Genomic DNA, 15279 nt, shown 5'->3' with positions numbered 1-15279 from the left:
ACATGCAGTACAAAACGAAGGAAAGTATGAAGAGTCACTGTGAGCATAAGTAGAGAATATAGAAGCTACAAAACGAATACAGTTACCATGCAAGTATAGAGCATATCATGATCAGAATGTGACAAAGTGGGGACCCTTGGTTCAACGATCAATTTTCCCGGTCTGTCTGGCGAAGGACAGTTGTAGGACGTTGGCCTTACGAGAAATTATCCAGTAACTGTGTCAGGTCGAGTAATCCCTCGAACCGACGCAAGGTGTAACCACAGCCCTCGCCGTCCCACTCAGACTCCTCTGTATCCTCCTCAACACCACCTCCCTCGACGGGCTCAACTGTCGTGAGCGCCTTTCGCCGCGATCACTGAATGAACAATCAGAATCATCACTGCTGGGCAATTCATCTTCCGCTTCCATCTCTCCATCAAGGTTACGATGTAATCCGCGCACTCGCCTGAGAGTAGGCGAGATCAAGTGCCCCGGCGTTACTTGACCCAAATGCGGGTCATCGTCGGACGAGAGTTGCTTTTCACTACGCAGGTTATCGGGGTCGGACCCATAGTCCGAATCAGACTCTGAAGACATGCTCAAGTTCGAGAATTCTGGATCTAAATCCCCTTCCGCATCTGGGCCTTGAACAGGGGAAGCTATCGTCACGGTCTTTCGTTTGCCTATCGAGACCTTCCTTGTCATCCGATGCGTGGGTGTCTTCATCGCCTGACCCAATATCGAAGGGGTGATCCTCACGATCTCGACACAGTCCATGAGTAAAGCTTTACGCTTCTTAGATATGGATGTAGTTCGGCATAAGGTAGCCGCATTGTTGGTATCCACGGTAGAGTCAAGTGAAGATGAGGAGGGTGAGGACGACTTTGAAGACATTGCTTTGGAGGATGATGACGAAGGAGAGCACAAAGCAAGATCGAAATCAGCAGCTTCTAGCGAAGAAGATATCGGTCCCGCAGGAAGAGGTAAGGCCAATGGCGGTATTGGCGTACTTATTCTCACCCTCTTCGTCGGCCTCTCCACTTTCACTTGCTCTGGACATGCGGTTCCATCCTCAACACTGTCAAACATACGTTTTCTGTCATTCCCCGATAAAAGGCGTGAGGGTGAACTCTGAACATCACGGCCACGATACTGGGGTGAGTATCTCGTTGGGCACGGAGAAAGGTTCTCCTTATTTGAGTCTGATACACGTCGCTTCTTGTTGGGACTAGCGACAGGACTCACAGGAGGAAGGGGTTTAATGGTGGGAGATAAGGCAAGTTGTGAAACATGTTTTGACTTGCTGGATGGAGTCTTCGGGGAAAACAAAGGCTCAAACCTGCGAGCAAATACCAAACTTGATTCACCAGGGGTATGCAGTAGCGGCGGAGGAGAATTAGGTGCTCCAGCAATACGCAGTTTCGCTCTGGATGCGCGCGGGGGAGTCGATAGAATTGGTGGGGCAGGCAAGAGAAGCCTGATATCACTTCCGGCGTTTTCGGCTTCAATTTTCCTGGAATGGCTGGGATATGGGGAGGCAGGGAACTCAAGCGCGGGAGAGCTGAACAAACAAGGTTCTGAGTCGTGTAAAGAAGAAGCTTCCTCTGTTCTGCTTTTCTTCGAACTGACGACAGATTCGACGCCTTCTTCGGGTGTATCTTCTCCCACATGAGTTTCCTCGACAGGATATGGAGATTTGGGAGAGGGGGCGGCCGAAATTGCAGGTGCGCCGTAAATGTACTCATACACCTTCTTGGGCCAGGCCTGAGGCGGTACATTTACCGAAAATTGAGTCGTGTGCCAGAAGGTATCGAAAGCGTCGAAAGCGGCCACAGGTTTCTGAGGACCTATGAATATGGCATCGAGTATAGGCGCAAACTGTTGCATATATTCCTGGGTAGGAGGAATGACTTCCGCGAGTCTCATGAGATAATTCTCATAGAACGTTACGATCTACGAACAGTTAGATGAGTACAAGCAGCACGGAAGTAAACAACAGCTTTCGAGTCAGACGTACATCATCATAAGAGTCCGTAACCCCAGATCGCTCATCCGAGATCCAAAGAACAATGGATTCCTGGAGGGTTTCCAACAGACTGAGGCACAGCTGTTCAGGACATGAATCGATGAGATGACCAAGAGACCGGATCATCCACAAAGACGAAAAACCTGTGGAAGGTGAGGGTGGATAGCTTTGGTTTAACGTATCCGCGATGAAGTCCATCAGACTTTCTGGAAGGTTCAGGATCTCTCTGAACGAATCACGAGCGTGAGTCATCAGCATATCCGCGATGCGAGTAAGCGATGTGAAAGTCGGGTTGCATTTCTCTTGGAGCCTCTCCGCGATTAGGCCTACCACAGCGACGCAATCGTAACCATAATCGAAACCTCGATTTACAATGAAGGCCAAGAACCTTTCCCACGTTGAAAGCTCGTCGTTATTGAGGTCCCAAACAGTGACACTGCTGTATTCATGGTCAGGTTCTGATTATGGTAACAGTGCCATTGTAGCTCAAACACTGACCAGAAAGGAGCGCTCAACAGAACAAGTGACCCATCCCAAGTATCTCGTTTGCTCTCCTGCCATGTCTGGACAAATTTAGTCCAAACGATGGTGCGTACCGTTGCCGACCAATTCCACTTCGAGTCTACTTGGGTCCAAAACGCAGACAGCACTTTCGACGAATCTTCAGAAGACAGAACAAGATCAACACAAAGTGCAGCCCACTCTTCCCGTACGCTGTCGTCGATCTCGCTGAGCTCATCATCATCGGATTGGACGAGTTGTGCAAGCAGCTGTGTCCCGTAGTCAGCTAGAACACCATTTGGTAATACGTTACACAAGGACGTCCAAGCACGTCGAACCATTCGCAATTTCTTTCCAAGGTCGAAGTTCTGTTCCTGCTTCATTGTGTGACCATCAGAGTCAGAAGTCTTGCTCTCTTCTTTAGATCCCATCCGAAGACTGTCGTAAAGAGTGCTGCAGAGGTTTAGTGCTGCTTTTGATTCAGCTTCGTCATCTTCGTCTTGAAAGAGATTCTGTGAACTGGGTAATAACCCGGAAGAAGACAAGACTTACCTTCTGCCAACGTCGTCACCGCCTTGAGTATGGCATCCCATGTTTCGATTAGCAAGTCCTGGATATCAAATTTAACGCCACGTTATTTATGGAAAGATTTTTGATGACTTACTTCGTTATTATGTTGTCCATTACGGATGCCTATCGCACTGCCCCACAACTCGAGGAACAAACCCATGGTATCGAGTTCGAGTAGCTCATCTTTGTTCAACGGGCGTAGATCACGGACGTGGGGCAGCTCCTCAAGTATATTCTGAAGCGGCCTCGTCAAGTCTTGATAGTCAGCGTTGAGAACACCTGGTATTCCGGACAAGAAGTTTCTGGAAAGGAGATTGTCGATATCCCAAGATGACACCCGTTGCTCGAGGCTCACGAGCTGTTTGATACAGCGTAGTGCACAATCCCTAGAGTCATCACCCCTATTCATCATCAAAGTAAGTATTCTCTCAAGACGGATACGCTCTGCTGGACCCAGTTCGTTCCCAACAATAGCACAACAAGTGCCCACACCGACACCCATGTTGAGGACCAATTCAATCAAGCACCATTGCTTTTTGCTAACCATTTGCTGCTCAGATTTTGAGGGTACCACCGTACACTCTTCGTCCCCGAGGGATGGTAGTGGGAGCTGGTGCCAGGACCAAGTGATAGACCTCCAAACAACACAGGCTAGTTTGCGCACCGCGACTTTTTTGTGCCGCATTGTCAGTGTGAGCAAATTCGTGATGGTCCTGACTAATCGCATGTCGGTCTTGAATGCAGAACCAAGAAGTACAATGAAGCATCCCAAGACATGTAACGCCCAAACAGGACCTTGAGCGACATGCAAGGGATCTTCAGTATTCAATGTCGTTCGCAGCGTTCGACAAATATCAGATTCTTGTGTTGCAGGTGTCGGGCTACCGCTCTTCTTCTTCGGTGAAGCGCGCGTCGACGGAGTAAGAAGGAACTGCACTATTTGCAACGATATACGCGAATGGATGTGAGAAAGGGGAATTGAAATGACACCTTGTGCCAGACCACCAAGAGCATGACAGGCTTGGACCCGAAGGGTCAGAGTTGGGGCAAGAAGGTTTCTAAGGATGGAATCCGTCAAAATGACGAAAGCAGGGACAAAAGTGGCCGGTTGATATATCGCAAGGTCGTGAATCGCCTGGTAGAATTCAACTTGAGAAATGTGTGTAGAACCTGAAGGAAAACTCACCTTGAGACCATCACTAGCTGAGCCTTTCTTACCTTCCTTTCCTAATTCTCCATCTATGCCACGACCCAAGGCAAAGGCGATGGAATCTCGGGCAGGAAGAAGAACAGTGTCGGGTAGTCGCAGTGACTGAATCACGTAAATGGACAGAGCATAAGTTTTTCGAGCATTCGGTGTAGGCAGATCTGTTGCAAGAGGAATAGAGAGGATGCCGCTCAACATTTCAGTTCGTTGCCGGACTAGTGGCTAGAAGTTGAGTCGCGGAAAACACGTAAACTAGGATAAGACTCACCTGTAAAAAATGGGGATAAATCAGGCAGAGAGAAAAGCAATCCGAGGAATTTCAGAACGGAATGACAGATGTTACAAAGATCTCGCGCATGCTTGGCTTGTTCCGCCGTCATGCCCCTCTTCTTTTTCTTCGGGCTTTTTGTTGGGGAAGGAAGTTGATACTCCTTCTGCACCTCCTCCTCGTCATCTCCAATTAATGCATCCTCCAAAGCACGACGCACGTCGCGGCATACACGGTCGCAAAGAACATCGCTGTTGGCGCGTAATGGCTCGAACAACGGTGATGAGCAATCAGTCCAGTCATTGACGTAGGGCCGTATCCTCGCCGTAAGTACAGAGTATGCCCGAATGAGCTCGGGTAGAGTGGCGGATTGGGAGATGATTGTTGATATAGGAGTTTGAAGATAAATGGGGTCGTCAAGCGGGTTAACGGGTTCAGGTGTCTCTTCACGGATTTCTTCCTGATGAAGAGGAAGAAGAGGTTGGGTGGGTTTGAGTATAGACTTTATTGGGCGGCTTTGTAGTGCGCTACTACAACTGGGACCCTGAGGAGGTGCTGACAGACTATGGATTCGGTTCTCCTTCGAAAAAATCACGCCATGAGAACGGCTTCCAAGAGTCCGGTGTTCTTTCTCTCTATGAGAAGTTGTTGGAGGCGTAGGTAGACCCATTGTTTCAGCGATCTCTCCTAATGTTTGGGAGGAGAGTACCTGACTGGCGAGCGTGTGCAGAGAAAAGGAAAAGGAAGAGGTGACAAAATACGCGAACGTGACATTCTCTATACAGTCACGCGTATCATCAACGTGACCGCAACAAAGTCGCGTACTAGTTTGCCATTATTTGTACCGCGACGCGTCCGAACGCACGGACCAAGCATTTTCCTTTTTGCTGCTAGAGATGAAAGTACAATCGAAAGACAATCCCACTCATATTGCGCGTACGTGGAAATATTATAGTTTTTTTGAGAACGGCGCGAGGCAGCTCGTATCGCAGCTGGCAGATATGCTGTTGATATCCCGGTTTTCAACATCAACCTTTTGCTTCACCTGAGCTTCACAGTAGTAAATTTCAAAATGGCGGGCAGAATCAGATCTTGCTGGGTATTGGCTTGAATCGCCGATGAACATATAGAGGGTGTAGGCTTAAGGACCCGATTGGAGCGCAAAGAGAATTCATCTAATTCATCCATACGTCAAAAAGAATGCGAGTGGATTTACGGGGGGTCGCTGGTAAGGACGATGTGGCTTCAAAGATACACTGGATCAGGCTGGGTCTCACAGATGACGAACGCCACAGTCTTCAGAGCCTGGTTTATGCCGTTGAACTGAAGCTCTAGCACGAGTTGTAGTCTATCAGATCAGCGGAGAAAGTAAAGACGAAGATTCGTACGTTCACCAATTTTTGATGTTTCTCTGGTTGGTTCAGCTATATTCCGAAGGATATGGAAATGACCATGTATTTGACTAGAATGCGCTTTAAGCTTGCTCTAAGCAAACAGTAGATCCTCATAGTAGCATTTGAGCACCCGGCAAATCATCGCCACGTATTGGAGCAAAGAGCTTATCGCATTTCGTTTCGTTAGACGTGAAAAGGAGGATGATGGCCGCAATGTATTTGGGTACAGAAAACCCTCACTCTAACTCGACCGAAGCATTGGCGGGGTGGAGTAGATTACCGTGTCCTAGCGTCATAGTCGACTATCGAAGCTTCAATGCAAGCTTCAATTTCTGTATGTGCAAACAAAACACAGGAGTTTTTCACTCTATCAAGCTCGCAACCGCCAACCAAGGACTATTTGAGCAGTCGGTGTACTAGAGAGGGTCAGTTTCCGAAGAACAAGCATATTGGATCTGAAAGAAGCACCTCCTGAGTCGGCGAAAGCAGCGGAACTGCGGCTTAGAAGACCTAGAGACATGAGCAAGAACCTTCAGGTGCTGGAGTAGAGTGGCTGCAACGAGGCCATTACGATAGTGTGCGTATCGCTGTGTCCAATATTGGCGGCAAAACTTACCACTACTATTCCGCCTACTTAGCGAACGAACCTACTGATCCGGCTTTGTACAATATATAAACACGGTCGATTCTAGATTGCACCATCAGTCAGCGATCCTCTGATACCCATTCACAAAGAAAGACATCTCGCCCCTTCTCCTTGCTCAATCCGTGCGATTTCAAAAACAGCCTTGACAATGTGTTTTCTCTTCAGCGCCTTTTGCTTTTTGATCATCTCCTTCGCCAGTTTGACGGCTTCAGCACCGCTCGCTGCTCGCGATGTTTATATCCCACATATTACCGCCCCCACCTCCAACACTGTCTGGAGATGTGGCCAAAACGTGACCGTAGCGTGGTTGGTATCATTTTTCACGATCCTTACACGCAGCGTTGTTGCTGAAGAGCACTGATCAGGGATAGCTCTAATCGCCCAAAAGACGTCACGAACTCCGAAGGAATGGTCCTCCTGCGTAAGGAAGGGCTGGAAGATGCAGGTAAGTGTCTGCAAACTGCACCCTGTATGATATCCTCACCTGTGTCACTCAAGAGCATCCTCTTGCATCCGGATTCAATGTCGTGGATCTTCACTCAATGTCGTTCAAAGTTCCTCGTGTCCCACCAAGGGATGACTACCAGATCGTTCGTGAGTGCTCTACCGTATTTTATCTGCAGCTTGCGTCCTTATGAGGTCATTACTGGCAGTCTTTGGAGATTCAGGGAATTTTAGCCCAAAGTTCACTATAGAGTGCGACAGTGACTCTGCGTGATGATGATCGGCTTTCAGTAATGGTGATGATGGAACGAAATGCGCTTACTATGATGCGACAACGGCTGCTGTAGATTGATTTCGAATCCTGAAGCCAAGACAAGTATTTACTGGACATTTAATCTGCTTAATCTGTAATGTTTTCGACTTGGTATTTGTGATGATTACGGATACATATGGTCCTTGGCTCAACTTGTATACACATGTAAAGTCCCGAGCCGAATGAAGGAGCTGTAAGGCTTAGGATCAATAATGTATGATATAGTAACGCAGCAGAACGCAGCACTGACTGACTTACAGTACATCATGATGTACAGTGCTTTGCGTAAGTCTTTGCTTGCTCGACTATTTCACATCTATTTGTGTTTATTTATTTGTCCAATATATTTTTATCCCAAAAAGGATTCATCAATCACTTTTTGAAGCCCGACGGCCCTGGTGGTCCTCAAAGAGAGCCCTCTCAAGCCTCGGCCCAAAAATGTATTGAACAAATAACTAGAAATAAACAGCAATAAACACTTGGTAAAAAATCCATACAAGCAAACCATTTCGCAAAGCACTGTACAAAAGTGAAACCCAAAACACCAACGACTCAGCCATGATTTCTGTCATGATGCAGAAACTTGATTGAATATGGAATCAACAACTTCCTCCACAAGCTCAGTGAGATGAGAGCACTTGAAAGTTGAATTGGAGATGGATCGGGTATTGCCATATCGCCTTGCCTTTTTCTCACGAGCATTCTAATGTTGAGCACCCTCGAGCACCAAGTTAGTCACTTACAAGAACTCTCGATTCCTGCATTGTGCCTCATCATACATAATTTACCAAAATACTATGGCAGATACTATGGCAGCCTATGCCCTGTCTTTATAGAACATTATCACACCTAACAGAACCTCTAAAGGAGTTCTTTGAGGTTCTTTGGCGTGAAGAATGTTTTGTCTCTTCGGATTCTCTGTTAAGATCATGTACACCGTGTAACTGTGCCAGAGGCCACAAGGTGTCTAAGTGCGGGAGGTCGAGTGGGACAGTAGTGAAGTTATTAACAACACTGCCATTACGCCGTTAGTCCCCGGAGATCGAGAGTATAGAAGGGAGGAGCTGAGTAGCAGCCAAGTCGGAACAGCGGTATTGCCGGTGACGAGGAGCGAACCAAAGAACGTTTAAGTCCTAAGGTTGAGTAGAACGTACTTCAAGGCGTTGAGCCTGAAGACTTAGAGAAGGGCTAAGTTGGGAAGGGAGATCTAAGTTGATCTAAGTCGATAATTAAACTGAGGAACTACAGTAGCATACAGACAGTAATTATATCTACGGAGCGGCGCATCGGTGCGGAGCGCCAGACTAACTACTAGGAGCTATACGTGTAGTACCTGCAGGGTAAAGTAAAAGACAATAAGGAGGGACTAGAACAAAAGGGTATGTGTAGCGAGAAAGAACAATAAGGAGAGATTACAATAAAGATGGATCTTCGGAATACCGAGCGGCAGAATGGAGGCCCGAGGCATGGACTCTGTCAGCGACTGGTTCTAGTAACGGGTGTCACCAGGTGTCACACTCAAGAAAACCTCAGATAGTGAAGCGATAAAGGAAGCAAGCAGAGTTCTGGGCTAAACCAGGTAGAATAGACGAGATCAAAGCTAAGGAAATACAGCAAGTAGCTACAGCCTATATACTAGTGAACAACCCTCTGCCCTAGTAATGCCCAACGCCCTGGGTTAGCGGTAAACATGAGTAGAACACAAGCAAAGCAATGTGTAAGTAATGAAAGCTCGATCACCATGCTGTATACGTGTTGTGAGACTGCTGTGTTTAATATAAGTAAATGAAAAGCGCATGTTGTATCAGTAAGCATAAATAATAGATCAGGTGACAAGATAAGACAAGATATAGGATAAGGGAGATAGAAGATAAGACAAAAGATAAAAGATAAGACAAGGGATAAGGAGAAAGATAAGATGAAAAAGAAGTGATCGTAACATTACCCCCCCTTTAAGGCGCGAATTCCATGACGCGCAAGTCAGTTGACAAGTGCTTCAGACGGCATGGTACTTGGGACTGGTTCTATGTCTGGTGTAGGTATTTGTCGGAACAATTCAGTAGGAAACTGAGCAATCAGAATCTCGATCCGTTTAAGGGTTCGAGGCCTGGGCTTGTTAGGATACTTCTTGTGGAAGTCCTGAACAGCTTCTTTGGCATTCGTCATATTAGCTCCAGGTTCCCACGTCATTTCATGTGGTCCGTAACCTCTCCATTTTACCTTGTACTGGATGCCATTCCGATACTTGCGTGCATCCACAACCTCTTCTACTTCGTATTCTTCTTCTTCTCCAACTACTTCTGGAGGTGGCTTGGTATTTCGGGGTTGTGTCGGGAATTGGGGTTCATGGTACGGGAATAGGTGTGTTTCGTTGAAGACATTATGGACTCTTTTCCACGTGCGAGGGATGTCGAGTTTGTATGAGCTGGATCCGATCTTTTCAAGAACTTTAAATGGTCCAAATCGTTTATCCCCGAGTTTCTTCATTGGGCGATCTGTCGTTATGTTGGTTCCTTCAAGCCAGACTTTATCACCAGCCTTATACTCTATCACTTCATTCCGGTGTTTGTCATATTGGCGCTTCATGTCCTCAGCGGCTTTTTTCAGCGCCGATCCTACTTCTTCCCTGATCCGTTTCATACTATCGGCAAACTCCTGTGCTGTTGGGTTTTGTGACGTCATCTTCGGTGTGGTTCCTTTGTATGGGTGTCTGCCATTGTCTGCGTAGAAGGGCGAAACTTTCGTAGCTGAGTGTACTCGGTCGTTATATGCAAACTCCATCATAGGAAGCCATTCGTGCCAATCACTCTGATGATGATTCACAAAAAGACGGATGTAATGTTCAATTTCTTGATTTATCCGTTCCGTCTGGCCATTAGTCTGAGGATGGTATGCAGTTGTATAGTTGCTTTCGATTCCCAGCAACTTGTACAGTTCCTTCATGAAGCGGGCATGGTACTGAGGGCCGCGATCGTGGACAATCTTCCGGGGCATCCCATGGATCGGAAATACTTTGTCACGATAGATACGTGCCATTCCTTCAGATGTTATCGTAGTATGTGTGGCAAAGAGCCGTAACCTCTTCGTGAAGTGATCAACAAATACGCTGATGGCATTATACCCTCCAGACTCCGGTAATTCGCCAATCATGTCTGTTCCTATGATTTCCCAAGGCTCAGATGGTATGTCATGTGGATATAATGGTCCTACGGGTTTTGTACGATGTGTCTTTGTGGCCTGACATTTTTCACAGCCTTCCACGTAAATCCTGACGTCTCGACTGATTCCTGGCCACCAGTAGTTGCGTGTAATTAACTCGATAGTTTTATAGCGGCCAGGGTGTCCTGCTGTCTGGGCGTCATGATGTGCCTGTATGATCCGTCCTCTGAGCTCTTTGTCTTTGGGGACATAGATACGTCCTTGCCAAACTGCTAGTCCATCCTCAGTTTCAAGCCATTCCTTGTCTTTAGACTCGAGGGCAACCTGTACTAACTTGTCTTGCTGGTTTTTCTTCCTTCGGATGAGATTAAGCAGATCGTCTTCGGGGGCAGATGTCTGATCCGTTACTTGAGAAATGAAAAATTCTGGTTTTAGCAGTGTGACGTCGGTATTGTCATTCTCCCCTTTCTCAAGGCCTGACATCCTTGACAGAGCATCAGCTTTTCCCATCGATTTCCCAGGCTTATGGAAGAGCTCAATATGGTATTCAGCAATTTCAACTACCCATCTGGCTTGTCGTCGATTCAACTTCTGAGGTTTCCGGAAATACTGGAGATTCTGGTGATCGGTAAAGACTTCAACAGGTTCTTTTGCGCCCAGCAAATACTGTCTCCAGTCTGATAGAGAATCCATGATGGCCATCATCTCCTTGTCATAAATTTCATAATTCCGTTCAACCTCGTTAAGTGACCTGGACCTGAAGGCTACTGGTCTCCACTTTCCATCGACGTTTTGCGATAAGACAGCACCATTTGCGTAATCGGAAGAATCAGCTTCAATCCGGAACTTTCCAGTCTCTCTTGGAATAATGAGAGTGACGTCTTTAATGATCCGGTCTTTCAGTTGATTGAACGCATCTTGTTCAAGAGATGTCCATTCCCAAGTCGCATTCCCTGTGAGCCGTGTTAAGGGTTTGGCAATTTTACTGAAATCTCGGATGAATCGGCGGAAGAAGTTGCAAAACCCTAGGAACGATTGTAGTTCGCGCTTTTTCTGTGGTGGCTGCCAGGTTCGAACTGCTTCAACGTTTTTTGGGTCCATCCGGATTTGTCCATTTCCTACGATGATTCCAAGATATTCAACTTCCCTAGCCTCAAAGGTGCACTTTTCAGGTTTCAAGTACAGTTTGTTGGCTTTTAGGATGTCAAGAACCTTTCTGACGATGATCCGATGTTCCTCAATGTTGTCCGTGAAGATAAGGATATCATCCATATAGACAATGACGTGTCCTTGATCAATGAGCTCTCGAAGGATGTGATTCATGAATGCTTGGAACGTGGCGGGTGAGTTTGTAAGTCCGAAAAACATGACTGTGGGCTCGAACAAGCCTCTGTTTGTTCGGAATGCTGCCTTCCATTCATCTCCTTCTTTGATCCGGATGTTATTAAATCCCCATCGGACATCCATTTTGGTAAAGATCTTGGAATTTTTCAGTTTATCAATGAGTTCCTGGATTAACGGGAGTGGATATCGATTCTTGACAGTCATGTCATTTAGCTTTCGATAATCCTGTACAGGCCGTAGTGTTCCATCTTTCTTTTTGACAAAGAAGAAAGGTGAAGCCATGGGTGAGCGTGATGGTCGTATTCGTCCCAATCTAAGGTTTTCCTCTAGGAATTCATCTAAAGCCTTCTGTTCCGGTGGACTGAGGGGATAGACTTTACAGTCAACTGGTTTGGAGCCTGGCGTTAACTCTATGGCATGATCCCATGGACGTCTTTCTGGCATTTGGTCAAAGTCTTTTTTACTAAATACATCAGCATACTCGGCAAGGTACGGAGTAGCGGCATCTGTAGTGGCAGTTTGTACTTTGATATGGCCTTGGTCAGAAAGATACCCATCCCAATCGAACCAGAAGATCCTTTCACCATCGACAAGTTTTTCCTCTGTACCATCATCCTCAGGTGGTTCATAGTGTGGCAAATACCCGCATTTGTCAGGACAACGTTCGAACGTTAATGTAGATTCCTTCCAATCAATGCTAGGATTATGGTAACGTAGCCAGTCTATGCCTAGAAAGATATCTGTCTTGCCTAGATTGGTAACTGCCATATCTATCTGTTCGGCATGATCTCCTATCACCATTCGGACTTGTACATAGCCTTCTATGGAACCATTTTTGTTCAGAGTGCCATCGGCGTTATAGACCGGCATTTTGACTGGTAACTCCTTAACAGTGAGCTGGTGCTGTTCTACAAAATCCTTATTGATACAGGACCCTGTGGCTCCGCTGTCTAGGAGGGCTTCCGTTTCAATCTGTACACCATTGTCGATATTCTCAATAGTGGTTCGCAACTTTAGCTCACGTCCTCGGGTACCTCGGACGAATCTCTTACGACTTTTGAGATTGGTAACTGCTTCAGTTGCGGTTGCATGACTCAGATTTCGTATAGCCAATACCGTTTCTTCCGATGCTTCTCTGACACGACTTCCAGGCATCCAGGCTCTAAGGATTCCTATAGCCATAGGGAGTTTGTCCATTTGTAACCGCTGCGCCACCCATTCAGGTGTGTTTGGTTCATATCTCACAGGTTTTTTCTCAGCTCGGGTCGTCATTGTAGATAAGTTATTTTTATTGGGTGTACCAGTACTACCAAATTCAAAACTAAATTGACTGTCTACATATGACGATGACGAAAAGTCCGATACTGATTCTGAGATTGGCCCCGGCAGACCTGCATCTACTGCTGGGGCAGGACAAAACCCAATTCCTTGGCCATAGCCTCCTGATCCTCCTGTGTCATCCGGCTCCACATGCCTCTGACAAACTGTGGCTTTGGTGCTTTTTCTGGACAGAACTTTGCAATGTGGCCTTGCTTGCCACAATGGAAACATTCCCTGTTGCGACGCGCAGCATCAATATCCATTGGTCTGCCTGCACCTTTGAAAGTCGTTCCAGTGCCGTCTTTCCTATCCTGGGTGGGTACCGCAGGGGTCGGAGCTTTAGTTGCGGGAGCCTGTGTCGTTTGTGGTTGCCATCTCTGGCTACTAGGTCCTTGCCCAGCATTCCGCTGGTATCTGTTTGACCAATTTCGTCGCATTTCCTCACGACGCCACCACATGTCATCGATACTGATAATCTTCTGTTTGAGTTCATCGAATTTCTCGATTCGCTCATTGCTGGTGCCATATACTTGGTCGATCAGCTTTGGCTTTACATTCATTTCAATTAGCCTGATGACGTAGGGGGCGTCCTTAGCATATCCGGCGTCTCGCATGATGACTTCAAATTCCTTGAAGGAATCCTCTGCCCTCTCATTGGGGCCTTGACGGAGATGTTCTAGCTTCTCCTGAGCATTCTCTGTGAGTCCTTTGTCTAGGAAGGAGGCATTCAATGCGTCCTTGAATCCTTTCCAGGTGACTTTCCATTCCTCCTCGTCGTCATTGAAATTATCGTCCGTATAATTCTGGACCCAGCTACTCACTTTGGGACCTCGCATATACGAGACCGCAATGTCGATTCTTTCACTGTCTGTGACGATCCTATTCCTTGGATCACGAATGTAGGCAAAGAGGGTACGGCGCCACTCTTTGAACTGGGCTTTGTCGCCATCAAAGATGCTAGGTTCTCTGAGCAACGACTTGCCATGAATGTTGGAGGTAGTGGTGGTGGGAGCGGGAGTAGGGTTAGACATGCTGTAGTTGGGTGATATGTAGGTAGGTATGAATGAGGTGATATTTCGTTCGATAGAAGATGAAGTGGATGGAGCAGATGAATCGGGGGTACGGTAACGATCGGTTTGTACCGAAAGTCTAGGTCGTCCTAGTCTTGAGGTAAAATCCATTGTAAGGAAGACGAGTTACTAATGCAACCCGGTGGTGATGATGGGAAAATGTATGATTGGATTTGTAGAAGTCGAGAGTAGTGTGGGAGAGATTTCGAAAATAGAGTATGATGATGTGGGAAGCAGCCTTCCACTCTCGCTTGATGAACAGATGCACCCTCCCTGTCTAGGAATGGAGCTCGTTGTGCACGCGAAGACCCCTCTCCGAAGATTAGTGATCAGTCGACGCTTTCGTCTGCCAGTACGGTGTCGGACTCAACGTTACACCTTTGTACTATAGGCGACACTGCTCGAATAGAGAGTAGAAGTCTGTGAAGGGTTGGTAAAAATGTGAGCGGGGATAATTGTGATAGGGATATGATTGCGTAGCGTGTGACAGGTGGTAAGAATAGCTTTGATCTTCTGTCAGCGACTGGTTCTAGTAACGGGTGTCACCAGGTGTCACACTCAAGAAAACCTCAGATAGTGAAGCGATAAAGGAAGCAAGCAGAGTTCTGGGCTAAACCAGGTAGAATAGACGAGATCAAAGCTAAGGAAATACAGCAAGTAGCTACAGCCTATATACTAGTGAACAACCCTCTGCCCTAGTAATGCCCAACGCCCTGGGTTAGCGGTAAACATGAGTAGAACACAAGCAAAGCAATGTGTAAGTAATGAAAGCTCGATCACCATGCTGTATACGTGTTGTGAGACTGCTGTGTTTAATATAAGTAAATGAAAAGCGCATGTTGTATCAGTAAGCATAAATAATAGATCAGGTGACAAGATAAGACAAGATATAGGATAAGGGAGATAGAAGATAAGACAAAAGATAAAAGATAAGACAAGGGATAAGGAGAAAGATAAGATGAAAAAGAAGTGATCGTAACAGACTTGACATTCCCAAGGAGACCTGAAAACAATCAATGGGCCACCAGAAAAGCT

The 15279-nt window shown here is 46.6% G+C and overlaps 2 protein-coding genes across 2 annotated transcripts; one reads left to right on the top strand and one right to left on the bottom strand.

The window, feature by feature from the left end:
* Positions 1 to 222: 222 nt before the first annotated feature.
* Positions 223 to 5224, bottom strand: C8R40DRAFT_1175158 (uncharacterized protein; the record flags this gene model as incomplete). Its single annotated transcript, XM_046232287.1, has 7 exons — positions 223 to 1935; positions 2000 to 2447; positions 2507 to 3008; positions 3062 to 3119; positions 3174 to 4214; positions 4266 to 4501; positions 4555 to 5224. 7 exons carry the CDS (start codon positions 5222 to 5224, stop codon positions 223 to 225), a joined length of 4668 nt encoding a protein of 1555 aa, XP_046082022.1.
* A 1381-nt stretch (positions 5225 to 6605) lies between these two features.
* Positions 6606 to 7406, top strand: C8R40DRAFT_616849 (uncharacterized protein). Its single transcript, XM_046235651.1, has 4 exons — positions 6606 to 6900; positions 6960 to 7039; positions 7093 to 7188; positions 7248 to 7406. The coding sequence occupies exons 1-4, from the start codon at positions 6743 to 6745 to the stop codon at positions 7310 to 7312; spliced, it is 399 nt and encodes a 132-aa protein (XP_046082021.1). The 5' UTR covers positions 6606 to 6742; the 3' UTR covers positions 7313 to 7406.
* The last annotated feature ends 7873 nt before the right edge of the window (positions 7407 to 15279 follow it).

Source organism: Lentinula edodes (genome assembly GCF_021015755.1).
Source record: "Lentinula edodes strain Le(Bin) 0899 ss11 chromosome Unknown C8R40scaffold_41, whole genome shotgun sequence".
NCBI lineage: Eukaryota > Fungi > Basidiomycota > Agaricomycetes > Agaricales > Omphalotaceae > Lentinula > Lentinula edodes.
This window is presented reverse-complemented; position numbering and strand designations above follow the sequence as displayed.

Excerpts from the sequence above, each read along its gene's own strand:
- C8R40DRAFT_616849 (XM_046235651.1), top strand. The coding sequence starts at position 6,743 with ATGTGTTTTCTCTTCAGCGCCTTTTGCTTTTTGATCATCTCCTTCGCC. Across the intron at positions 6,901-6,959 it reads CAAAACGTGACCGTAGCGTG|GGATAGCTCTAATCGCCCAA; the intron begins GTTGGTATCATT and ends AGCACTGATCAG. Across the intron at positions 7,040-7,092 it reads GGAAGGGCTGGAAGATGCAG|AGCATCCTCTTGCATCCGGA; the intron begins GTAAGTGTCTGC and ends GTGTCACTCAAG.